Raw genomic sequence first — 26,448 nt, forward strand, 5'->3', positions numbered from 1 at the left:
TTGTGGAAAAAGCATAGACAAAATAAACAAACTCTATCTGATGGAGCCCTCAGATACGTTTCATGAAGATAATGTCGGATTTGATTTGTACCTCAGGGGAATCTTCAGGTAAAGAAGATCCATCACAATCTGTGTCCTCTGAAAGCTCTGTGCTGTGCTCCGTCTCTCTTAGACCATCTTCTTCATAGTCTGTGAAACATGTTTGTATTATTTGATTTACAAATTAAATCGACACTGTTCTGCTGAGCCTTCAGAACGTTATGTTGTAATATGTAATATGTCATCACCTGCTGGTGGTAACAAAGGATAGTTGCCAGATTTGAGCTCATCATGGAGAGCACGCAGCTTAGTCTTCACCCCACTGTCCTCACTCATGTCTGAAAGAAACAGGAAGGAAAGTGTCGTTACTAAAAGACGAATATTAAGACTAATTAGATATTTGTAAATGATACACAACAGTTAAAGCGTTTCTAAAAAGGCACAGAGATGTATTTTTTTAGGTCTTTGTTTGTACCTGTGTTTCCGTTGCACTTGTCAGAATTGATGGGCAGGTAGTCCAGGTATGTGTTTGGATTCTGGTCCGGTGGTCTGGACACTATGAGGTGAACCAGGCCTTTAGCTTTGCGGATGGTGGTGACAGCTTTGGTGTGGGACACTCCTGTCATTAGTTCTTCATTCACCTGCAAGAAAAAGACACAATCATAATTTAATCTCTTTGCTGAAGGTTGTGTGTAGTGTCTCAGAACATCAGGAGAAACATTACTATGACCCTGAATTCTGAGCAGCAAATGTCAAACATCACTCACTTTCAGCAGCCTGTCTCCCACTTGCAGTTTGCCCAAGGACTCTGCTACTCCTCCTGGTGTGATGGACTTGACAAAGATCCCCCTCTCTCCTCCAATCACAGAGAAACCCAGACCTCCTGCATGAGGCTTCTCCAGATCCAGCGTTATGATCTCCTCCTGCACATTCACACAAATAAACAATTTCTAAACAGAAATCATAAGAAATGAAACCGTAGAAGTTTTAACTCAGAATTACTGGAATTTGAAATAAAATTATATCAAACTTACCTCTGAGGGACAAAGTGCTGCAAGACACTCTGGATCTTGTGGATCTTCTCCTTTAAGAAACCCTGAAACCCATGAAAGAAAATAAGGTTGCAATTATATGCAAAATAATATTTTATTTATTCATTTATTTTTTAAAGATGGCACCTTTAAGATGTGAAACATACCATTCATGCTGGATGAAACCTTGGGGCTAATGTTGTTATTAAGAAAAGAGACACTTTTCTGCCCAGGAGAGACTGGTTTTCCATCCCTGTGAGAAAGAGAAAGAGAGAAAAAAAATAAAGTTAGCGATATCATGGTACAGAAAGTATCTGGAGCTTTGTTGAAATGCCATTCGGATCATAAAACAACAAAGTCAGCATGAAAAATATGCAACATTTTGGGTAGACTACCTGGTGGCCTTGAGCGAGAGGTTGTCGAGGGAGAGCTCCAACAGTCTGGTGCTCTCATTCAGAGTCAGGTCCTGGGTGGGAGCACCATTGATGTAGTGGATCAGATCTAATGGTCTCAGGCTTCCCTCCTCAAAGGCCACTGAACCCGGCGCAATGTCTTTCACAAACAAGACACTGTATATACTGTCACTGCCACCATCCAGCACCAAACCTGGTGATAGAATAAAAGTAAAAAGATTTCATTGGACTTGATCTAGATTACTTTTTTCATCTGGGAAAAAGCTACAATGACCTAAGAAGAGTGGATACACAGTGCCTAAATTTAACTTGTGATATGGACATTTGATCTTGTTAATGAGGGCTGCTTCTTACCGAGTGGTTCTTGGCTGCCCTTTAAACAAATGTCAGGCAGCAGGTGAGCTTCTATGGGGGGCTTTGGAGCCTCCAGGACCCTCCCTACCACCAAGTCAACTACACGGGGGGCCGCACGCACAAGATTAACCACCTCAGTGTGGCCCATATTGCCCACATCAGTGTTGTTCACCTGGAGATAAAAGATAAAATATAGAGGAAACGTACGACACACACCACTATGATTATATTATTAAGTATTATGATAAGGGTTAGGGTTAGGTTTCAAACACAGCAAGATGTAGAATGCACCAACATAGACTGAAACATGCTGTAGGCTTTGACCAGAATAAGGGGTTATGGATGAATCGTACCATAATCATTCGGTCCCCGGGCCTGAGCCTTCCATCTCCTTTGGCTGGATCCTGGACAATGTCATGGATGTAACACCCGTGATCGTTACCTTTGGTGAGGGTAAAGCCCAGACTGCCCTTTTCTGACTTCACCAAGGAGACCTTTAGCTCGACTTCCTGACAACGGAAATGAATCTCGATTAGAGGATTCAAAATGTCGAACCACAATTTAATTGCAATTCCCTGAGAGTCTGACTTATCAGAAATATTTTGATCACTGTTTCCCCATTTCACACCGGACAACACCCAGTTGAGTTTTTGAAAAAGACTCAAGTAAAATAAAAGTGGAAAAAGTAACCACTGTAACACTGTCATAATTGACAGAAAAGAAAAAAAAGACAAGACCAGTTCGTCTTCTGGCAATGTGAAAAGAGTCAAATGCTTATTTTGGGCAGGTTATAAATTTGTTATGATATGTGTCTATCCAAACTTCACTTCTTTAGTCCTTACCGGAACAAATTCCTCCATGTCCTGTCCGTTGCCTGATAAGGTGAGGTTTAAGGGCAGAGGCAGCGGGGGAGGCAGGGGATCTGGGCTTGGGGCAGAGGGGGAGGACACCATAGACAGGGCAGCTGACTCCACATCCACAGGGGAAGGACACCTGTCCAAGCAACAATCAACACAGAACTATATGAGAAATCAGACAGCATAATTATTGCAAATGATATGAATATTTTTACTGATCAGATACCTCTTGCTGAGGTCTGATCTCGTCATTGAGAGGTTGGGGGAGTAGAAGGCTGAGTGGATGGTGTCGTCCAGGTGGCCAGTGCTGTCATAGCGTCCTAGTCCCAGGTTGCTGCTGGGGGTGTGGTAGACGCTCCGATCCCAGGTTTGCCTACTGTGATCCACAGTGCTCGGGCTGAAGGCTTCTTCCACCTCCTCGTCCCCGTCTGTGCTGTCACTGTAGCTGTTGTGTCGGCCGGGAGTTTTGATCCGCAGCCTCTCCAGGGCCTCCTCCACCGCACATTTACTCCGCTTGCCTTGAGGAGGGGTAGTCTTGCTGAAGCTCAGGCTGGATTCTGGCTGGGTTACCAGTTCCTTTCGGGGTGATGACATGGGCGTCTGGGAAGAAAAAGGGTAAAATAAAGCTTCCAAAAATTCCTGGTCCACACAGCAGTTACAGAGGGTTATTTACTGACTCACTAAAGCTGAAGTGTCCATTTCAGGAAGAACCCCATGTTTGGGTCTACAGAGGAGCAAAGTCACCTCCTGTCCTGTTCCCCGCAAAGCTGATATCACCTCCTGAGAGAATCACATACAAAATTCAGAATAAACAATGTTTTTTTAACTTCTCTTTTCCACTGATTTCCAGGCTTGGCCGTAACAGGGAGATAATCCTACTCACATGTTGTGAGAGTCCTTTGAGAGAGGTTTGATTGACCCGCATGATGACGTCACCCACATTGATGCGACCGCTCTCTGCAGCTGGTTGGCCAGGAAAGAGCTTTTTAACCCGGACCATGCTGGAGCCGTGGGGTTCGTCGGGGATGTTCTCCTCTCGACTGAAACTGAAGCCCAGCCCTGATGTGTTCTTCAGCAGACACACTTCAAACACGTTATCTATGCAGACAGAGACACGTCAGATTGTCATGTCAGTCGTTTATCATCGACTGAAAAGAGTGAGATGCTGAAACTAAAAATGCACAGCAGAATCCATGATCGTGTGGCATGCTGTTTCCTCACCTGGTGTAACAAAGCTGTACTCTGGTTTTTCTTTGACCTCAAGCGGCTGCTCTTTGTTCTTGCTCTGGTCTTGGTCGCTGTCGGCACTTGGCGGAGTACACTGAGGTGTGAGGGGAGCATGGACACTGTCTGTAGGCCGGTGACCCTTCTCCAGCAACAAGTGCACCGTCTGAGGGAGACAATTGATTCACTAAGCTTAAGTGGCCAGCTAGGGGGCAGCTAACAGCTAATCAGCAGAGTGCTTGTGATAAATGTCATCCCATACCTGCCCAGTGTCTCTGAGAGCCTCTACCGCCTGCTGATGAGTGGCTCCCTCCAGACTTTTTCCATTGACAGCCATCACACGATCACCTGAGTGGAGGACGGACAGAGAGGTTATAACACATAAAGTCAAAACACATGTATACAAACTCTGCTGTTAATTCAAATACCCCTGACTCTGTTTTTAGGGGTAAAATTCAAGGACTTTTTAAGGACTTAAACCAACCATTTCCAGACTCTTGAAGCATCTATCATTCTGTCTAAATGTGTGTTGTGCTGGAAGCCAGTTATTAGTTTATGTTAGCAGACACCATTTCTAAAGTAACGTTACACATTGTAGTCCTCATTAGCTACCGTGAGAGTGGCCCTGAGAACCTGCATGAAGTCACATCCACTGGAATGACGCGGAAAACCCAATCAATCCAAACCTTTTACATCATTATTTCTAACCTTACTGCTGATGCTTTTACCTTTCTGTATCCGTCCATCGAGCTCAGCAGCTCCTTTCGGTATGATGGCTTTGACATAGATGCCTCCATGTCGAACAGTTGTGTTGACTCCGCCCTAAGAAATGATCACACCTCTTAGTCCAGTCAGCCAGAGAGAAAAAAAGTTGAATTTGTATCTTCTATGGGGGTTGATGGCAGGTGTGGACATTTGTTTGTTTTCTTCCCATATTGGAATGTTGGAATTGTGATATGATAAATGCTGTTGTTCTTTTTTTGTTGATGGCTGTGCGAACAGCACATAAAAACTGGCTTATATTCATAGAGTAGTTGTTGCCATATATTCAAAAAACATCATTAGCTGCTTCATGCCAAAATAAATCAAAATCTTTTATGTTCTCAGCAGTTACTTTTGTTTCCTTCACCCACGTTTAATTCTGATCCTTCCTATTCCTGTCGGTGAACAATGTTGTATCATTCACATATTTCAAAGAAGTGACTCAATGGCCAAAAACATGATTAACTTTAAAACAGAGTGGATAATTTCCTCACCCTTAGAATAACTTTATAACGAATGTTTTTTTTTTTTTATGTCAAAGACAAAGCAACTATCATATCACAATTCTGAATGAAAAACTCCACCGTGATGTTATTGAAAAATTACAGAGAGTTCAAATCTAAAAAGATCAGAGATTCATTTCTATTGAGTGCCCATTTGGTTATGATGGTCTTGGTAAGGGGTTGATAGTTAAGATGAATATGACGGTCTTGATAATGGGTTGATAGTTAAGATGAATTGCTATGGTTATTTCAGTATTTGTATTATTAATATAACACTAAGTTATTATGCTAAACACAAATGTTTGACAGCAATTCTAGATTGACACAGTCACATGAGTTGTTACTGAATGTTACTGTGGAGTAAATTAATCCATGCTAATCAACAAGGTGTACACAATTCCTCAGAAAGAAATTATATTAGTTTCACTCCAATGAGTCACTCTAGAGTCGGCAGCAAACGTGTAGGAAGCCATGAGACCCACTAACCAGTCCTGTTGAAAGTGTTTAACTGCAAAGTGCTTAAGATACCGTGTGACTAAAAGAAAATCCTTACTGATTAAAAGAGAGGCAGCATGCAAACAGAATTAAGCAGACAATAATCCTGCGAGAGCTTCCAGATCAGACAACATTCAGCGTTCAGAGAGCAAACCAAACCAAGCAACATATAAACCCAAATGAACAGTGACAAGATGAAGTGGGGGAGGGGTAAGGGGCCAAAACAAAAAGACGGTGAAAACCTTTCCGAACAGTACCGTGACACTTAAGCCCAGGCTGCTGTCTTTTTTGGACAGCTCAACGTCAAATAGTTCTCCTGGACAGAGACTATTGACCCCTGAGGCATTACCATTTAAATTTTCCATGATGTTTTCCTGCAAACAGAGAACAGGGTATTAACTTGAATTATCACAAGCTGGGACATGCAGATAGAAGAAAGGGGTGAAGAGAGAGTGAAGAAGCTGGAGGAGGTGGAGCGAAGAACAAACAAGCAGATATTACATTCAAGGAAGGACATGCAGTTGCATTGACTTTGTAAATGCAAAAAGGTACATAAACAAGCAGTTAGTTGTACCAAGCATCTGATCAGTAATGCTTGTCTGTGAAAGAAGCATTCTTATCCTGTTATATGCATATAAAGCTTATATTTGCTTCCCCAAGATTAAAGAGAACCTTTTTTGCGAGTTTTATTCATGAATATCCTGATCAGATTTAAAAGCAAAGAATCTATTTAAACCGCTGAATTCATAAACACGAAGGCCGCACCTTTTTGACCTTGAGCTTCTCTTGACTACTGGAATACGTCTCCTCATCCATGTCTGAATCCCCCCTGTCAGAATGCTCGGACACTTTAGGAGCTTCTGACACTTTAGCTTTCCTAGTTTTGGGTGGCAGAGCCGGTGGCATAGGATCCAAACCCACGTTAGGTTCTGGTCTGTGAAGCTGGGCAGCTGTGGCAGCAGCTGTAGCTCTTTCTAGACACTGCTGAACTCCATTAGCAGCAGGCGGCTGGCTGATTTTAGTAACACCACTTGTCCTAGAGTCCTGAGAACCGGTGTGCTGATGGACTGGGGAGGAGGTGGATGATGGTGAGCCAGCACTGTGGAGAGGAGGGCTGGGGCTCCCTGTTCCCACCTGCTCCTCTGACGAGGTGTCAAAATCTAGTTCTCGTCTCTGGCCAGAATTAAGTGCCTTCAAAGCAGACTTGGCTTGGTAGGGAACATAACCCGGAGAAGATTCTGTCAAAACAAGGAAAAAGAACAGCACTGTTAGTTTAGTCTAACGTCTAGAAATAAGAGGAAAAATACAGGTGATCTTTGTTAATTTGGAGAACTGTTACACATCTACATACTGTATGTGATTACAAGGAACAAAAACAAAAAACGTTAATTTTACGCATAGCAGCAACAATCATATCCCTGCTTTTACCTTTGTAGAGCCTCTCTTTTGGCTGTGACACCACCAGAGTGACGTCATCAGGAGCATTTTGGAGGATATCGATCGTGGAGGCATGAGAAAGCCCCTGAAGCTTCATGTCGTTCACTGAAATCAACCGGTCACCTGCATAAACATTACAATGGTTACACACATGAAAGGTGACCAGGTATGGCAACACAGCTAACTGCTAAACATTATAACAGCAGACAACAACAATAACAACATCATCAGATTCAAACAGGAGACAGGAGAAAGATTGCAGCAAAAGTGTGACCCACCAGGTTTGAGGCAGCCGTTGACATCAGCAGGACCCCCAGGAGTGATGGAGCTAATGATGGTACCGAGGTCCATACGACCAGAGTTCTCCCCTCCTACGACCTGAAACCCTAGAGAACACACGCAAGCACGAACTGATGAAAACAACATTCAAACACAAAACATCAGGGGAACACAGGCGCCTTAAATGCAATTTATAATGCTTGTCCGCTCTGTCAGAAGTGGCAGCGGAGGCAGCGTGAAATTGAGTTGTTGTTTTAGGAGAACATGTATACACCCTTACCCAGGCCATATTTCACATCTTTCTTCAGGTTTACAGTTGTGATTTCTCTCTCTGGAGACGGTAAGGCACTGAGCTTCTTTTTGAATGAGTCTGTGCAGCAGAAGGACAGACAGCATTTGTTTAAATTATAGGAATATACTGTAGATGTACAAAGTACTGGAATGTAACTGAGGTACATTTGACGTTCCTGTACTTCATTTGAGTATTTCCATTTTTTGCACATTTATACTTCCACTCCACTACATCTTTGAAGCATATATTGGACTTTTTACGCCCATATATTTGTTGGAAATCTGCAGTCACCAGTGAATCCTGTCCAGTCAAGATCATGTAACTTTACATTTGGTGATTTTGAATTAGAATTTTTCATGATAAACTGAAAGAATAGGAGTTCCTTTGTGGACTGAAAAAAAATCTCCTACCTCTAAAAAGGGCTCTATGTAACCATTTGTAAATTATTTACATATATCCAATACTTCCTCATTATTAAGCACAATAAAAACTGACGTGAAGAATGAGACCTTCCCCAATTCTCTTGATTGCCTATATAAGCCTTTGGACAATTTGTTTGATACTGCTGGACTGTGGAATCTCTTTGTGAGGGACAGTCCAAAGGACGTGACTTTATGCAGATTCTCGAGTGCCTAATCTCAGTGTCCGTCTCTGCTCTGCTTACAGAGAGCACCAATAGCTAATGTAGTTTATACAGAAGACTAAAATTCTAAACAACGACGGTATCCAGCACAACGCAGAAGTTCAAAATTGCCACTATAAGGTAAAAATATTTAGAAGAAAGTGACAGCTGGAAACTGCATCACCACAAAGCTGAAAATAGGGCTCTGTGGTTCTCACAGGACAGTGATGCTGCACACGTATGATGAGCTTTCATCTGTGAATGTACATGGTGATTTCTGACACTCGGGGTAGTTTTTGCAAAATAAATTTCAGAGGGGATATGCAGTAGGCCACTCTGAGTGCATTAGTATATCTACAATGTAACAATTAATCAGCTCAGGCAGGCATGCAGTGTTGCAGAGGGGCCCCTACTTTAGCGCTGCTGGCTAATGGGCCTAAAAATACAGGTTAAGCTAGGATGAAAGGGAAGGTCATGAGTTCTAAGAGCCAAGCATGAAGCTATTAAATCGTGGGACTGGAGCCAGTTCCATAGGCAGTCTGTACAGTGGAGGACACAGACTCTATTTTCTATTACATAATTCTGATTTGGAACACAGCCTTTTATTTAGTTTGTATATCCGTACTCAGCTGTGCCAAGATAACCGTATGGTTCTACAAACTTAAGAGGAAGATTAAAAATGTTCGACATGGTTGAAAGTGGAGAGTGGTGGGATATTTCCTGCATTTTGACATAACACTGTAGAAAAAGGATGTAGATATGGTGTGTATGTATCCGGGGGAATGAAAGCTAGAAGAACGCTGATGCATACCATTGACAGAAGCTGGGGTTGAAGGCACTCCAGAGGAATTGTGCATACTGACACCTGGGAACAGAACACAAGACATTAGCCCTGTACATGACACAGAGTGGTAAAAACTTCTTGTTTATCTATCTGCTAATTTACAGGCGATAATGTTAGGAAATGTTTATAGAGACACGTATTGTTATCAGTTAACAATTAACACAAGCAGAAGCAAACCTGCATAATCGCACTCATTTTCAGAAGCATAAACATCGTTTATGTTTTTTCTGTTTGGTTTCTCTGATTCTATGTGTATTTGTACTTTCTCTGGGGTGTCTATCCACTTAGCTTGTTTAATTGAGGTCACATTTTAAATAGTTCAGATTCTCCTATTGATTGTCTTAATTTTAAGTAAAGGATCCCAGAAAGACTAGAGGTGCATCAATGTGATTCTAATGGGGATCCTTAAGTAACCAAATAAATAGTAAAATAAAGTATGTGAATACAAAGTGAAAAAAAAACAAAAAAACTCAAAATATGGCATTTGTTGCTTTTATTATGATTTCATCCATTTTCTTCAAAACAAACCAACAAAACTGGTTCCGATTCAATGACGATTAAAATTAAGTTGATTCAAATCTGTTTTCCAAGCCTCTGTGGCAAAAAAGAAAGACAACGCCACAAAAACATCAGTGTTTGGTCCTTGTTTAGTGTTTAAAAAGTCCTTATACATGTAGATAAATTTGCTGAGGTGTACATAAGGTAAGTGGCATTTGACAATTCAATTATTTCATTAATCAGAAAAGAGCTGAAGCTGCAGACAACTCCATACGTCACAGCTGATGAAATAGATTCAATATTCTGGAGTCTCTCCATTTATGGCACTTTGCTTCACAAGGAACCGCAGCATCCTTCACCGGTCAGCATTCTTACCTACAACATATGCATGGCCAGTGTCCTCTATGGAAGAAGAGTCAGATTCCTTTTTGGACCTGTTTAGACTCCAGGCTGGGCTGCTGTGGGTCGCTGTGCTAAATGATCTGAAAAGGAGATGAAACTCATTTTCATTCTTATTAGCTATTTACATTTATACATATTACAGTTTTTTTGTATGCATACGAAATCCTCTGTCTTTGTAAAGCTGACACGAGAGGGAGCAGCTAGCACAAAAACATCTTTTTTTTTTTTACAAATTAAAATAGGAACACACACGCTGGTTGGCCCAATATCATAAAAACACAAACACAGACACAAGGGCGCATGCACACCCACACATACCCAGAGGGTTAATTAGAAGCTGGAAGTAGAGTTCTCTCTGTCTCTGTGGTGTTAGGCTGCGCTTTAGACCCACCAACATGTCCTCACTTAGTAACCTTAGTTTGTCTTGAAGCGAGCTCGGAGACTGTGACACTAAAGACTTCACAGACTAATAAACACAAGATCCCACTTCCTTAACTGAGCTTAAAATAAGACTTTAAAAAGGCTCAATTGAAGGAGTAAAATTGTATAAAACATCCTACTTCCTGCTAGTTTAATGGACTGTAAAGTAATGAAATGCAAAATAAACTCCTACTCCCACTATGGTTTTATTCAGAACTACATTCTCTCATAAACTAGTGTATTTAGCAACAAATCCGGCTTCCTTTAACTCACTTATTCTGCTGGTGTGCAAGGGAGTCTGTGTCTGAGCTGGCTCTCTGGTGCTGCTGGAAGTGAGAGGCCAGTTGGTTGGGTTGCGCCTGATTCTGGCCACGATACGACTCTGCCACTTGGTGCTCTGGGGACTCTGGCATTTGTCCGAGGTTGTGGTGGGAGCGGCTCATTATCCGTGGATTGGAAAGGACCGTGGAGGCCACTGGATTGAAACCTGGAAAGTGAAGCTCATCCTGGACCAACATTGGGCCAGACGGTGCCTTGTTGAGGGCCACCTCTGAGTAGGAGATCCTCTTCAGGTGGTCTGGGTTGGAGCGTGTCGACAGGCTAGGGGCAAGACTGCCTGAACTCACTGTCCTACCCACTGAGTCTCCACTACGAGGATCGAGGGAATACTGCAAACTGGTCAAGGGGCAGTTCTCTAAACACCAGAGAGGACAGGGAAAACAGAATGTGAGCAGATAGTTTGAAAATGATGAATAATGACATCTTTATTTACAACCTAGTGTTATTTACAACATAGACTTTACTTGGGGGGGATCAGTCAGGTATAAAAACAGCCACCCAAGTATAGTTGCTGATTTTAGTGTTTCTTTCTTTTTTGTTTCATCCATCCAAGAGACACCATTCACGCTTTAATGTGGGACAAATCTGGAACAAATTGCCTAAAAGCTGCAGCTCGGCACCTATTTTTAAATCAAGGCGGAAGACTTTTGTGTTTGCCACAGCCTTTCACTGAAGCAAATTCAAGCCTTAATTGTTTTTTTGGAAATACATGCTTATCTTATTTGAAACAAAAAAAAACCTGTTCAGAACACTCCACGGGTAAACAGGTTCATTGGTGACAGGTGAGAACATCGTGATTAGGTGTGAAAAGGGCATCGCTGAAAGGCTCAATCATTCACAAGCAAGGATGGGGTGAGGTCCACCACTTTGTGTAAACACAGGATTGTACAAAGGGAGACTGTTGTCAGTAAACAGTTGCCTGCAGATGATTACATTTCTTATTTACATTTTAGATGTCATCCAGACATCTAAAATGGATGTCATCCAGACATATGAGGTTATTGTTGTCTAGATGGAAAACGCAGGTATTGGAGATATCCATCTTAATCATCGTGTCAAAGGGTCAGGCCAGAGTCTTCTTGGCAGTCAACAACCCAGATGTGACTTTATGTCAACAATCTGGGGGGAGTATGGCGCAGACAAAGTTATTCTCTTATCCAAGTGAAACAAAACAAACCAAGGCAGGCACCATCAAAGAGAAAAATAATCAGATCAAGTTTGCAAACACATGTTGATGGAGATTTACATAATTTGTGGAGAAATTAAACTTGCACAGTGACAAGTGAGGGGAATGGACATGATGAAAATAAAGATTATATTCATATTTTTGGCAAATGAGAAATATGCCAAATTCTAGAGAGAGGAATGAGTGGGCAGCAGCTTTAATCTGCAGAGGATATGTGGGATGGCTGACAAATACATCTGTAGCTGGAAAATGTCATTAGTGTTGACATCATCAGGAGGTTTGCTGTGATGGGTCACTTTTGTTTTCCTTCCTCTCAGTGAAAATATGTCTTGCGAGCCAAATATTCACATCTGTCTGAGCCCGAGGCCATATAATGTGAACCCCCCTCCTACCTAGGTCTTGAAGCTCCTGGTTATTTTGGCGGGCCTTCATCTGCAGGTGGAACTTGTGCTGGTCAGAGCAGAGCTGTAGCAGATACTGACAGGTCTTGTTGCTGTCTGTCTGAAACAGGTGCTTAATCCCATCTGATGTGTTCTGAAGGCAGATCTTCTTTCTCTTTAATGTAACAAATTAGCATTTACATGAAAGTGAGGACAGGGCAGTGTTAGAACGAATAAACTGCATTTGCTACTATTATTTCTGATAATACAGACACAAGAACATACTATAAAGGAAATCTTTTTTGTCTCCCTCCAGGGGAACCTTAGCACCGCGGTCCGATTTCCGTTAAGGACCTCAAAGATGAGCACCCCCTTGCAGTAGACACCCATCATAATGCCTGTCTGCGACCTCTTTTCAGGAAGCACCCGATGGAAATGGACGCCATACTCTGTCAGCCTCTGGCTCACCTTAAAAAAATGCAGAGAGGAGGTTTTTCAATTAGGTCAGTGGCCAATGAGTGCACTGATTTTTATCTGATTATATATAATATGATAACATTATTCAATCTGAAGAGAATAGAGTTTCTTAGAAGACTAAAGATGATTTTCTGAGAAATATTACAAAGAAAAAATAAAATGCCTTGGTGGGACTGAACTACTTTTGTTTGAAACATAAACTAAAATCCGTTTCTTCTTTTTCCTAAATAAACTCATTAGCCCTTCCTTTTCTGGAACATCCCAGAAGACATACAATGTGTTTGTCATAGAACACTACTACTTTGCAAATGCGTGGTAATTACTTAAAATATTCTGTTCCATCAATCTGAAACAACGATTTTTATACACTCTGGTTTTGCTGACCTTGAGAAATTCAAACTCAGTCTCAGACTCAGATGCTCCATAGTAGTTGCTGTGAAGTTTGGGCAGCTCCTCCTTGATGGTCGCCTGGTTCACCTTATCAAGGACTGACACCGGCAGATAGTGCTCCAGCCTGTAATAAGTCTTTCCGTGGAGCTGAGGTACAGAAGTCACCATTGTTACTTTTAAAATCATTTGGTTGTTTCATGAAATCTTATCTAATAGGATCAATATTAAACTGTAAGATATGATTCTAAAAACTAATTAAATTCATTAAATGAAAAGAATCAGAAAGGCATGAATGACTCTTATGTGAAGTGTTGCTAGCTGACCGATAACACGTAGATGATTTAAAGAAATTCGGTACCTCAGGTTGGTAGTCACCAAACTCAGCCTGCAGTGCCAGAGAAGCAAGGATCATGGCATTTTCTGTGTCGCAGCGCACCCTCTCCTCCAAGATATCCTTCCTCAGCTGTAGGTAGTGCTGATGTTTGGTCATAGCATGCCTGTTATACACGGGAAAAAAAAAAACACACACACAAATTTGACATTTTTCGTTAAACACAATATGCCAACACACATTCTCATCCATGATAATGTACACTTACTGTATGAGGCTGACGTCATCAAGGAAGAATTTGATGCGTAAGAAGAGATTAAAAGGCACGTCAGATTTTTTCTTCTTAGGATCCTCCTTCCATCCCTCCGGTGCCACTTTGGTTAGTTTGGCATCAGGATCAACGAAGAAAAACTCATTATCTGTGTGGATGATTTTAAGGTGGAGATGGAGGAAAACGGGGAGAAGGAAGTCAGTAATGTCTGTCTGCCTGCAGCAGTGTAGGGTTTGCATCTTTAATGAGACATCAGGTGTAGATGAACTTACATGGAAAGACCATTAAACTCTGTACTAAACTTAATGCAGCCTCATCTAATATGCTCAGCACTTCATCTCAGTTTTATCCTATGCATTTAAGATGGAAAGATTTTCTTCTACATGTACAAGAATGGCATACTTTACCTCTGAGGTATGCTAGGCCAAAGAGGTTGTGCTCCACAAGTCCGATGTGGGCAACCACCATATCAAGAACGTCTTTACACACCGCCTTGATGTCACAGCTCAGCTCCAGCTTTTGGCTGTTCAGCAGCACCACAACCACCTTCCTCTGCACTTCCTCCACCTTACCACGTTTCTTGTGGGCAGAGAGGGGGGGAAAAACAGATGAAGTTATAAATGAGACAAGCAGTTTCTTTTACACACACACAGAATACGTATATAGCCAATACATTTACATCCTCACCATTATTGAAGAGGGAACAGATAAGGCAACACAGGGCTCACTGGCCATCTTCACAAACTCAGGCCCATGGAAGATCTGCCATTGGGGTATAGATACAAAGAAACTGTCAGAGAGAGAGAGAGCCTTTATTATTCTATTTTTTTCCCCAAAGACTTCTGTGCCCGTTGGTTGGCAGGATTACACAAAAACTAATGAACAGATTTTCGTGAGACTTGAATGGAGGATGAGACAGATTAGATTAGATTAGACACCATTAACATCTGATATGGATTTGGATAAAGACACAGATCAGGGACATTTAATGTCACTTTTTTTTAAAATTGTGAGATAGAGCATTTTTTGACATTTTCCCTAATTTCCCAGGGGAATAATGCACTGATCTTGAGGAGTACACTAAAAATCCAGATCTAGCGGATTTAAAAAAGAGAGTTAGTTTTTTCAGATGCTATACGGTAACTAATTTGGATAAAAACCTGCAACTACCACCAATGTGTAACTGAGATAATGAGGGTTCAGAAGAGCATCAACTGTGATTAGACTTGATTGAATTAAAGGGGACGGTTTGCGCCTTGGCAGAGGTACGCTCTCTCCCAAGTGCAATTCTAGTTTAATTGATTGATTGCCAGTTTTCCTTGGCATTCTTTCAATTCTCATATTATTCACTTGTATATGTTTCTAATAACATTGAAATTTGATACATTCTGCATATTTGTTACCCTTTACTTAAGAAAAGCTGTGTGGTTTATAACCGCCTATCACTATCAGTAACATATATTCAAATCAGGTGTTGAAATTTGATCAGAACAAAAAAAAGAAAACTGGTTTGGTTTGCTATTATGACAGATGATCTGTATGAAATATAATCACCAGTAATGACTTCTGAGCTTCAATACAAAAACTTCTGACAGACATGCATGACTGACTCTGAAAGACATTTTAAATCCTTCTTCTCTACACCTGTTTTAATAGCTGCTCTGATCATGAGATTTCAAATGACGGCAGCTCATGTGATGTTTCCCAGTGTTGCCCACACACTTCCTTGTTGGTTCTCTGCTGTAATCAAGTCTCACCAGAAGAGGAAGAGCAAGATTCCTTCGTTCTAGCTCAAAGGTTTTTGTTTCACTAACTGGAAACCCCCCACATCCGAAATGACATCAGTTTTCAATCTACCATAAACATGCTACAGCGAATATGTCTCGCCTTTGCAAGTATAATTAACCAAATGGGAATATGATTCATGTACAGTATTTGAGGTTTACTGCCAATATCTGGTCTGTTTTCCCACTTCTGTTAGCACATTTTCACAATTTGTGATAGTTGGTGGGATAAATCAGACTGTACCCAAAAAGATCCCACAAATGTGTAATCACCAAAGGGAGGCAGACATGAATGATGTTTTACCACAGAACAACGAGTGAGCACGGTATTAACAAACTAGTTGCAAACAAGGAGGAGGTAATGGGAGGTAAATTTGTACATCCATCATCAAATATTGCAAGATAAACGGTGAGACCTTGGGGGAGGGCGTTCCCATTACAGTGAGCGTGTTGAAATCTTTAACCAGTTTCTGGATTGGATTTGGCTGTGTCGTGTGTTTGTGTTTATATGTGATGAACAGCTCCATAGCAATAAAGGAAGTTTTGCAGATTAACAAAATAAATGTTTACGCAGCAAAATAAGATGAGTTGCTGTCATCATAAACAAAGTTTATCCTTGAGTTTACTGAGCCAATGTAGAGCAAAGACCTTAGGTTTGCGCAGAGGCACTGAGGAGGTGTAGAGAGGGTCTCGAAGGTCGAGCATGGAAGTGCGAGCTGGGGCCAGGGTGTCATCTGTGGGGTAGAGGTTAGACCTGGACAGCCTGCTGGCCAGGTGGGCCTGGAGTCGCTGCACCTCCTCCTCCTGCTTCTGGAGGAGCAGCTCTGCTCCAGCCAGACCTTCATCAGCTGCCCCTTCATACTGCCTACAAGGAGAACAAAAGAGAGGAGGAGGGTTGGTGTCAGAACATTCTGATACTGTTAAAAAGCTGTTGTTCAGTGCCTTGTGAGTATTTTCTCTTATTTACTGGCTTTTTTTGTTGCTCTCTCCATAAAAGAACAACTTAAAGTAGAAACATGTGGGGGAATATGTCAGACACAATGTGTTTACGCACAAAAGACAAACAAAAACACCAAATACTAGTGGATGTATTTTCTTCATTAAGCATCAATGGAAAACAAGTGCACTGTGCATTTGCTAGGAGGCAGTTCTTTGTAATGCCGGAGATTAGAGAGATAGAGATTGCTGAATGTGGATGTCACATTGGATGACCTCACTAGCGAAGCATGAAGCTGACCCTGCTGCGCCACACCAGCTGTGTGTGGCCCAGAGGACCGAACAGGGTGGCTTCATCGGCGGATTCCTTTTACTGTGGAGGGATTTCAGTGCATGGACCAGTTCCTCAGGGGAACAAACAAGCAAATGTATATAAACACATTCAGTTCAAGATGTAAACACTTCTATGCAGTGAGGCAGGTTGTGAAACTCATGAAATAATATAGGTGTGGAATTTTCTCAATTCTAGGAAACACTGCAATGCAGACAGGAAAGATTCTGCGGACTAAGTTGTAAAGTTACATTGCAGTGTTGCTCTCTGGTGAACATCAGGTTTGTTGGGAAATGTGCCAGAGTGAGGGACTGAGTGATTCATAAAAAAGGTATTCTGAAGCAGACATCTGGTGACATTTCATGTTAATGCAATTTACTTGGAAGCACGAATTGGGGAAAACAAAAACAAAAAACAATTTTCACCTGAAACTGAAGTCTGCAACGAAGAATACGCACCAGCTAATCAGCCAAAAATTGAGTAGGCTCAGTCAACTTTTCCGTCCAACTCTCAGAGAGTTGTTTCCAGCAGTGTCCTGTTTGTGATGCTTGTCACATTTAATAAGTGCCCTGTCTCAGAGCTGTTATGTGATGACAGTATTCTGTAGATGACAGCACACATCCATTGTGCTGCAAACAGATTTATGTTTTGTTTTTCTGATGTTAATTTACTGTGCTGCATCACAAAGGTACTGGTATTGAATAGATGTAGCTTTTCATATCGCAAACTGTTTGAGTCTGACTTTTAAAAGGCTTTCAAAATAAAAAGGGAATCTAGATATATCTGATACCAACGTACAATACAAAAAAAGGATACAATACAATAAAACCAACATTTCTCAAACTTTTTAGTTCAACAATTTGTAGATTACAACTGGCTTCGAAATCAGTTTACTCTGAGCAACTGGGGTGGCAGAAAGAAGATGAGAGTAGCAGTAGATTGGCTGCTTAAGGGACAAAACACAACATGTGTGTGTTACCTGAGCCTGTGTGCATTGTGACTCGTCAGTGACAGAGCGTCGTGTTCAGAGGAGAGTGCCAGCTGGGAGCCATACCGCCTCACATCGCCTGGCTTCTTAGCTGGAAGAGACGCAGAAGGATGAGCTGTACACACGCAAAAAGGATTACATTTTGTTTTCAGTAGAAAATTGGATCACAACACAACCCTCCAGATGCAGACACCCACACTGTGGGAAACATATACCTGTATGAACATGTGTTGGAGGAGGTGGAGTAGTTATAGGAGACTCAAATCAGGTCAAACCAGCACTACAAATGGGATTTCTGTTGATTTCAATTTGCCTACAAAGGACTGCAGCATTATAGCAACATAATGTGCTGAGTTATATACATTTTTCAAATTAAAACTGGCACTAAATCTAAACTTTTCCCAGCTGCCTGAGCTCAAAGCCAAACTTTCCTGCAGCGGTGCATGAGTATGGGTGTGGGTCATCTTGAATAAATGTGCTTCTCACCTTTGTTATCTCTGTCTCCCACTGCACTGACACATTTGAGTAAATGACTCTTGAATTTCCAGTCGTCTGAAATCATTATCAAAGCAAAAGCACATTGCATGTAAATGCCTAAGAGTTAAGTGACTCATACATTTTTACAAACATATATAAAAACATGTGCGTAACTATATGTTTCCAGTCTTAATGTCTGAGTTGCCATTATGTTTATGCTTTCTCCTATTGTGTGAAACATCTCCAGATTGTCATGATAACCAGTGGTATTGGGTTTTTTTCTACAGCTTGGCTCGGAAAATAAGTCTTGAACTATTAGTTTTTGTTACAAGATACTGTATTAAGTAATTTCTTTATTGCACAATTTCATTTTACACTGACAGTGATGGTGAAGTAATCTTGTGCAATCCTAAATTGCTTAAGACATGACCTAATTCCATTAGCAGCACCAAGTGAGTGAGTGACATGGCAATTACATGGAAACTACAAAAGGATCTTTACGGTGCTTCTCAAAATTTATAACTGTCTTCAGTGTAGCCCATAAAATACAGTCTATGTGGTTTGGCATAAAGACAGCACGGAATCTGGCTTTAAGATGGACAGGCAACGAATAATTCATACGCCAGTCTTTTTGAATCCCAGACCAGTGCTGGCTTTCTTTAAAACACTTCGGTCACCGTTCCAGGTGTAAATCAGCCCATGATTAGATGGGTAAAGCAAAAACCAACAGGGCTCTAGATCTTGTGGAACAAGAATGAGTTCCACGTAATCCCAGTGTGAATAATAGATTTTGTAATTTTGTCAATTGTAATGGACATGTTCTTACTGGCCTGGAAAATTTGAGCAATCTTTTAAAATATAGCCTTCTTTGGTTCTTCATTTTTACTTCTGCTGCACACACATAACAGATTAGTAAGATTAGAAATGTGCTTGCAGCACCTGCCACCTGTTGCTGAATAGTCTGAACAGACACACAAATCATATGTGTAGGACAGGCCAATTCCACTTTTGTTTTAGAAGGGCCAGATTTGGAAAAAAGTGAAGTGCCAAGGCACCAGACTTTTACATTCCCTATGTGTGACCTGTAAAACCCAGAATTTAAATGTGTTCAAATAAAGAAAACAAAACACAATCCACTTTTTCCCCTGTAAAATTTTAGTTTTCTTGACAAAGAGACATTATGTACATATGAAAAAGTATAGTTTGCCATCTTTACAAACGTAGTTTACAGACTAAACACTGGATGCGTGTGTAGGGCTGCTGCGTGGCGTGACCCCTTGCTTTTCCTCTTGGCATCTATGTTAACAGGTTAGACTGGCCACACGGGATGCATGAGTTGCGCTTCTCAGGTGCATGTCAAGAGACGCTGCGGTGACGCCTTATCTAAAGACTCAGAGTCTTGGCTATTTTCAGTGTGACGTGTGCCTAGTTCTCAGATCTGAAAACACCCTGTAGACAGTCACCTCGACATCATAGCAGCGTTTTGCTACAGGTTTAATAATATCTTTATCTATAGAATATATCACAGACATGAAGAGAATACACACAGGTCAAGGGCAGTTTTTTTTTCCCCAAGCACTCTTTTTTCCTCTCCCTCCCTCTTTTTCCACCCTCCCGCTTTCTCGCTCTTTCAACCTCCCTCTGGATGATCAATGCATCATTTAGCTAGCCAATGAGACTTCAATACATATCAGTTCATTCACAACATCAGTGTAATGAGGAAATAAAGAACAATAATGAGTTACTCTCAAGCAGCCCAAAAACCATGCCTTTACTCCAAACAGCTTTGAATTTACTTTGCGACAGGGACTCTCTGGAATAGGCGTCGAGAATAACTTTACATAAAGTTAAAACTGAGTACTTCTGTGCTTGGTAACAGACTGAACTAACAAATAAGCTAATTAGCACGACTAACAAAATTATCTCAGGACTGGAATGAGGATGTCAAAGGGCAGCATTCAGTGCCTAGTCTAAGTCTAAGTAGTCTAAGTATTAGTCTAAGTATTAAGATGATTACGGTGTCCTCAGAAGCATCTTTTACCTTGCCTGTAGTCTGGATCTGAGGAGGTCACCGAGGGGCTTTCGCTTGATGAACTGTAATCACTGTGGTACCTCTGGTGGGTGTGGACTGGATCTAAAGGAAGACGAAGATCATCAGTCAATCTTGTAAAAATAATATAACATGAACTATGTATTAATATAAGAGGATGTCTGTGTAATGATGAAACAGATCAAACATAAACTTCATGCACAGAAAACTTAAATATGGTTATATGGACGTCTTTGAGAGGGATGTTAAGATAAAGCTGTTTCTTTTTCAAGAACCTCACAAACGGTTGTATCTCTCCAGCAACAGCTGAACCGACAAGCTACCATTTCTTTTAATAGGACTCTCCGACTGATGTAACCCCAGACCAGTTGACTGTGGCACACAAAGCAGGTATTAGTCATGCTGTTGGTAAACAGCCCAAATGAAAAACATTTGCAACTCGACTGAAAAGTGTGTGTGTGTGGGCATGCCTCCTGTCAGGTTAGAGAGCTTTTTGTTGAGGGCGTAATCTTTTGTCCTGCTTGACTGGGTGAACCACAGCAAGTACAGGCGGGCTCACCACAGTCATTTACTTCTCTTTGAGCAATGCTTCATAAACTCAATGATGAACTGAACATCTGTGGCAACACAGGAAAACCCAATAAACACTCTAAACACTAACACTGACTGATGTGTTTGTATTTTGCTTCTTGCACAGAACTTGAAGGTCCTGCTCTTCAGTATCAGCTACATAGCTTGAATAAGTGGCATTCCCTTGTCATTACTAAGACATCTTAGTTCAGAGTTTCACAGTACAACAGACTTCTCTTTGTAATGACGTCTTTTTTCAATATACATTCTAAATACAAAGCATTAAAATAGTTTTCCATCTTCGGCTGGTCCTTGAGTCACTTAAACAGTACTTTGAGAAGCATTTTCTTCAGTGTAATTACCTTGCAATTTACCGTCTTAGCTTCAGCTTTATGTGGTATCATTGTATATACTTGCATATTTTACACATACACGCACAGATAGTCACACACATGCACTTTTTCTATACTGTCCACTGTGTTGCTATATGTGCAGCTATGTTAATTTCGGAGAACCACATTTCTGCCACAAAAAAAGGGCCCTCCACTACTAAAAAGATTTCCCAAAAGGGGCTTTTTGTAAAAAAATTAGAAGAGTTTGATTATATTACAGCTTGGCAGGAGGGAGAAACCAAAACAAACAAACAAACATGTCAAGACAAGAAAGAAAACAACAACAACAATGAACAGTAACATTTAAATTAAAGCAACTACACAAAGTTTTGTGTGTTGTAGATTCTGGTGACCCTATGGATGGAAGTGGAAGTGTTATGAGCACCACACATCTGTTCGCCCGATGCATGGTGATGGAGCATGTACCTATTTGTAGCTTTGAAAGATTGATAAGTGCGGTTCGTACACTTAGATTAGCCTGCAGGTAGCCTAAAGATTTGGTTGATTGACAATAAAAGCTGTAATGAAAGCTTCAGTTAACAAAAATCTTTGCCAATGTTATGATTTCATGTGGAATCCTATGGTGCAGGGGCGATGCATGACATATTGAACACAACAGAACCACAACTGTAATTGCTGTGAAAAAATGTTTTGAGTGTGGCTCAGGGAGAAACTTCAGTCTTTGTACACGATTTGACTCTCTGCTCAAACAAATGACCGTCTCATGCGGTTGCTGGTCGGTCACATTTAACCTGAGAGTGAATCAGCATATTTAGAAATCCCCCCCAAAGAAACCTGGGATCAACATTTCATTGTGACCTCAAAAACAACTACTGCCCTTCAAAGCAATGGAAGAATGCGAGACAGACAGGGGCACAGCAAAATAAGACAGATCAACAGTGATATCTTGCTGAGAAACTATAAAAAGTTTTTTTGAAATAAATAAAAAATAGCCTCCTGCTGTTTCTGCCCACTGAATGTTATTACATCCCAAGAAATACTATCAAAACAGATAAAGACAAAAGACGGACAGCAATAATCAAATAAAAAACTTTCTTTTTCACCTCAACAGCAGTAAAGCTTATGAGTGGCAAGCATGCACACACATAAAAGACAATGAAAGAAAAAAAAAGAAAAAAGGGAGAATTTCAGTCATTGACAACCAGTTTTAGTAAAGATCAAATACTTTCTGTGAGTCTTACTCCAACTCACTTCTTACTCAACTCAATCCTGTTTTTTTTTCTTAGGGAGTTACACGCACACTCGTACACATTTCAACATAATTTCCAGGGAACAATTTATGCAACCTGCATTTATCTCCTTACTTCTCTTCCCTTCCTTTATCTCCTCAATTTTTCTCCCACATACCAGTTTGCCCCCCTCTCCTCGATTCCCTGCCGAACTGACACTTTTGCACAACTTTTCAGTAAATACACAAACGGCCTTTACAGGCTATGGCCTTTTGAGCTGTTCAAGCTGAGAAGAGACACAAACTCAGACTGTGGGGTTATTTAAAGTCTGGTGGTCCCAGGGAGAAAGAAGGAACTCCCTTTAAAGCGTAGGCTGAAATGAATAATAGCTTACAGGAACCCTGAAGTTCCCCCCTCAAGTTAACATGATGACTCAGAAGAAAAACACAGAGTGCCGATTTTATGAAACTGCAAGTGAAGAAAAAAATCCACAAGTGGGAAAATATCCATTGACACATATATGTGTGTGTGTGTGTGTGTGTGTGTGTGTGTGTGTGTGTGTATGTATGTATATATTATATATATATATATATATATATATATATATATATATATATATATATATATATATATATATATATATATATATATATATATATATATATATATATATATATATTATATTATATTATATATATTTCAGAGTCAACAAACCTACAAATGTTAATACATTTACAAACAATTTGAGGGCTGTACTTCCATGAACACCTCCCATTCCCCTGAGGTAGCAGTGTTCTGTATTTTTGTCCAAGCTGGACCAGCCCGGGCCCAAAGCCCCATGACCTGCTGCCAAGTGCCGGAAAAGTCCAATAATGTTTGGAATTCCCTCATCCGCTACGCATGACTCCAATTATAGCCTCTAGGAAAGTTTCTCCTGATTGAAGCACCTTGGCACCAATAAGGAGGGGGGTGGGGAGGATTGCAGAGGCACCGGGTGAGACATAGGGGGACCAGGTATAAACATGCCCATGCACACACACACAGGCATGCACACACACAATGTTTAGTTGCGTTCATGTAATACATATTTAGTTGAGCACAAGTTTCGAGTGCACACACACACAAAGGAGGGCAGAGAAGCAGTGTGTAACTGGGTGAAACCTGAGAGCACTGACCACTGCTGCGCCATCACTTTCCTGCAGAAAAGAACAGAAAAAAGTGAGAGAAGAAGAAAGAAAAAAGACGTCTCTGCCAAGTAACACATCCACAAGGCCCTGCAAATGGTCTGCACTCAATTAGGCCCCATTCATATTATCGTGAAATAGCTTTGAGATGGAATACAAGAATATTTGGGCTTCATAGTCAACCTCAGTTAAATTTGATGGTAGTAAACATTCCTTTGCATCAGCATACTGTCGTATATCAACTATGATTTAATATAATCAGAGGCTATTGACGAAAAAAATAAACAAAGATCCACTCAGTCCTCTGTCAGCAAGCACAGACCAACATATACAGTGTGATAGCTCGGACAATAGACTGGGGCTACCCACCGATGAGCAGCTCCTCTCTGCTTCACACTATCATATGAAATCTAAAATACCAAGTGATTCTGATTACAATCAGCAAAAAGGCAAAGGGGAGGGAAGGGAGGGAAGGCAGGACTCGGTGGGGATGAAAAGCCACAGTAGAGTACAGCCTCATAGAGAAGAATGCCGTCAGTTGGTGGATCGGTCAGCATTAAAAATAGCTGCCAGAAAAGCAGGGAGGCTGGAGGCTGGAGGCTGGAGGGAGCTGCAGAGTGGGGAGTATGTGAAACCAGCAGGAGGACAAAAGGGAAGAAGAGGTAGAGGACAGTGGTTTATTGTATGAAACCATTCATACTTCATGCTCCTCCGCTGTCCCCAGATGGCCAGTAGGCCCATATAGCCCCATGTGACTCTGCATAAAAACTAACCTGCCTATAGAGACTTTACTGAGAATTCAATAAGCTCTGGAGGGAAACTTAAAGCTCTTGGGGCTGACTGCTGAGGTACTAAACAATTGTGTTGTGTGTGCTCGGTGTAAGCAAGCGATTATGTAAAGACCTTGTGCATATGTGTGCTTATATCTGTCTGTTTCCAGGCATGGTAGAAAGAAAAACGAAAAGAGTAAGGATGTTGGCGACATAGCATGTGTGACAGTTAGCAGCAGGCTAGAATTAAACTGGTCTGTAATTAGAATCAGCCATTTGGAAACCTCTGTACCAGTGACTCATACATTCTGTCTAAACATCGCTGCACAGCCACCACCAATGATATTCTGTTCAAGCCAGCACCCAGCTTCCATCCCAGATGGTAGTTACAGCCAGACACACAACCTGTAACTAGTCCCAGTGTCTGCTCACGTCATTCAGTCACCGTCACATATTCGACTCCCAGTGCTGCCCAGCTGATTGCTGCCTGCAGCCTCTTCACACACACTGCTGTACCCTCCTTTATTGCCGGATAAATTCATTTTACCACACAGTTTGACATTTCCCATATATCTCAATGACACAGCTGGAACCCTGTTAAGCTATAGTTTACTGAAGATTTTATTAATTGTCTTAGTAGCAGACTAAAGCTGGGATTTTCCCGTTTTAAATGTGGGTTACCTCACAGTTAGCATCAAATTAGTATCTTTAAATAATGAAGCTCGCTCACAACCTGTTCTAACAAAGAACCGGCACAACACATAACACAATAATGACACAGGTTGAAGCTCAGGTCAGTCACCAACATCTCATTATGCTTCAACACCTATGACCACGTAATTTGTGTGTGTAATCGGTTGCAATGAAAATAGAAAACAAAAGGGTTAAAAAAGATTTAAGATCTAAATGAAGCGGTAGCTGCAAAAACATGTCTGTAGAGTCTGTAAGGTGCAGGTAAACAACACTGCAGCTTGCTGGTCTTACATGGGACACCTGTGTGTGATCAGTGAATCAATGTTATTTTCATTAAGAGAACTACTTTTTCAAATTGTGACTATTGTCTCTCAGAGGCTGTTTAAATTGTTTGAGTCTCAATCAATAACTCTTAAAAAGGTGGGCAATCTGACAACTTTGGATCATGATCAATTTTTAAGACAACTACAGTTTACTTTTCAGGCGAATCATAGAGTTTGCAGCATTAAGTGTCCCCTTACTTCTTTTGTTGAACTTTGTTGAACCATGAAAATCCACGTTACATTAACATATACCAGCAGAGGGATGTAGCCAACCCAACCTGATAACTGTTCCAACTGGATGAATTATGTTACGTGGCTCTTCCTTTGGTGATGTAAATAATGCAACATGACTTAGAACGTGGCAACGTAGGAACCATCTTTAATACAACATTTTGTTTTAATGGTGCAAATGGAGAAAACCATGGTTTATGCTCACTTTGGCTATAGTCTAAAGGGAATTTAAAAATTGAGACCACAACTTAAAGTGTGGATCATGATTGCACAATATTATTTTTTTGGCCAGATTGTATATCCCTACTCCCACTAACTTCTAACCATACAACCATTACACTGAACAATCAATGATATTGGAAATGTCAAGATTTTATGTCAGGCTATGAGATCACAGGATGTGTTGTCCAATCTCAGTGCAAGACAAGAACATTTGAAGCTGTTCTGAAAAAGGCCACACTCAAAACTGGGATGAAAAGTCGTCCGTCAAAATCGTGTTTTAATACAAGGACTCTCCTTGCAACTCCTAGTTTCAAATGTAAAGAATGGCAGAAATACTGTTGTTATGTAAATAATGAAAAAAGAATGCTTGAGTGAGGTCAAACACTGACTGCATTTTTACAGTGAGACGTGGGTGGGAATGTCAGATTGTAGATTTCGGAAAATTACAGAAATCGTTGGAC

At 41.0% G+C, this 26,448-nt stretch overlaps 1 protein-coding gene across 7 annotated transcripts in view; it reads right to left on the reverse strand.

Annotated features, from left to right (window-relative positions):
- ptpn13 (protein tyrosine phosphatase non-receptor type 13) overlaps positions 1-26,448 on the reverse strand; it is a 50,364-nt gene that overhangs the window by 5,620 nt on the left and 18,296 nt on the right. For 2 of the 7 annotated variants that reach the window (XM_037117811.1, XM_037117815.1), the window contains 35 exons: positions 20,404-20,496; positions 18,372-18,437; positions 17,877-17,976; positions 16,279-16,495; positions 14,534-14,608; positions 14,254-14,425; positions 13,844-13,994; positions 13,603-13,741; positions 13,239-13,391; positions 12,663-12,845; positions 12,390-12,552; positions 10,746-11,166; positions 10,026-10,132; positions 9,120-9,173; positions 7,675-7,764; positions 7,394-7,501; positions 7,107-7,238; positions 6,444-6,916; positions 5,921-6,052; positions 4,647-4,740; positions 4,181-4,266; positions 3,916-4,084; positions 3,578-3,792; positions 3,376-3,474; positions 2,921-3,294; positions 2,680-2,830; positions 2,191-2,346; positions 1,838-2,009; positions 1,466-1,676; positions 1,238-1,323; positions 1,074-1,135; positions 807-962; positions 515-680; positions 288-377; positions 92-189 (listed from right to left, as the gene is read on the reverse strand). In XM_037117811.1, the coding sequence (XP_036973706.1) occupies positions 92-189; positions 288-377; positions 515-680; positions 807-962; positions 1,074-1,135; positions 1,238-1,323; positions 1,466-1,676; positions 1,838-2,009; positions 2,191-2,346; positions 2,680-2,830; positions 2,921-3,294; positions 3,376-3,474; positions 3,578-3,792; positions 3,916-4,084; positions 4,181-4,266; positions 4,647-4,740; positions 5,921-6,052; positions 6,444-6,916; positions 7,107-7,238; positions 7,394-7,501; positions 7,675-7,764; positions 9,120-9,173; positions 10,026-10,132; positions 10,746-11,166; positions 12,390-12,552; positions 12,663-12,845; positions 13,239-13,391; positions 13,603-13,741; positions 13,844-13,994; positions 14,254-14,425; positions 14,534-14,608; positions 16,279-16,495; positions 17,877-17,976; positions 18,372-18,437; positions 20,404-20,496 (5,414 nt within the window). The remainder of the gene's footprint in view (positions 1-91; positions 190-287; positions 378-514; positions 681-806; positions 963-1,073; positions 1,136-1,237; positions 1,324-1,465; positions 1,677-1,837; positions 2,010-2,190; positions 2,347-2,679; positions 2,831-2,920; positions 3,295-3,375; positions 3,475-3,577; positions 3,793-3,915; positions 4,085-4,180; positions 4,267-4,646; positions 4,741-5,920; positions 6,053-6,443; positions 6,917-7,106; positions 7,239-7,393; positions 7,502-7,674; positions 7,765-9,119; positions 9,174-10,025; positions 10,133-10,745; positions 11,167-12,389; positions 12,553-12,662; positions 12,846-13,238; positions 13,392-13,602; positions 13,742-13,843; positions 13,995-14,253; positions 14,426-14,533; positions 14,609-16,278; positions 16,496-17,876; positions 17,977-18,371; positions 18,438-20,403; positions 20,497-26,448) is intronic. The other 5 variants (XM_037117812.1, XM_037117814.1, XM_037117816.1 and 2 more) reach the window with 5 other exon arrangements.

Source organism: Acanthopagrus latus, chromosome 12 (assembly GCF_904848185.1).
Source record: "Acanthopagrus latus isolate v.2019 chromosome 12, fAcaLat1.1, whole genome shotgun sequence".
NCBI lineage: Eukaryota > Metazoa > Chordata > Actinopteri > Spariformes > Sparidae > Acanthopagrus > Acanthopagrus latus.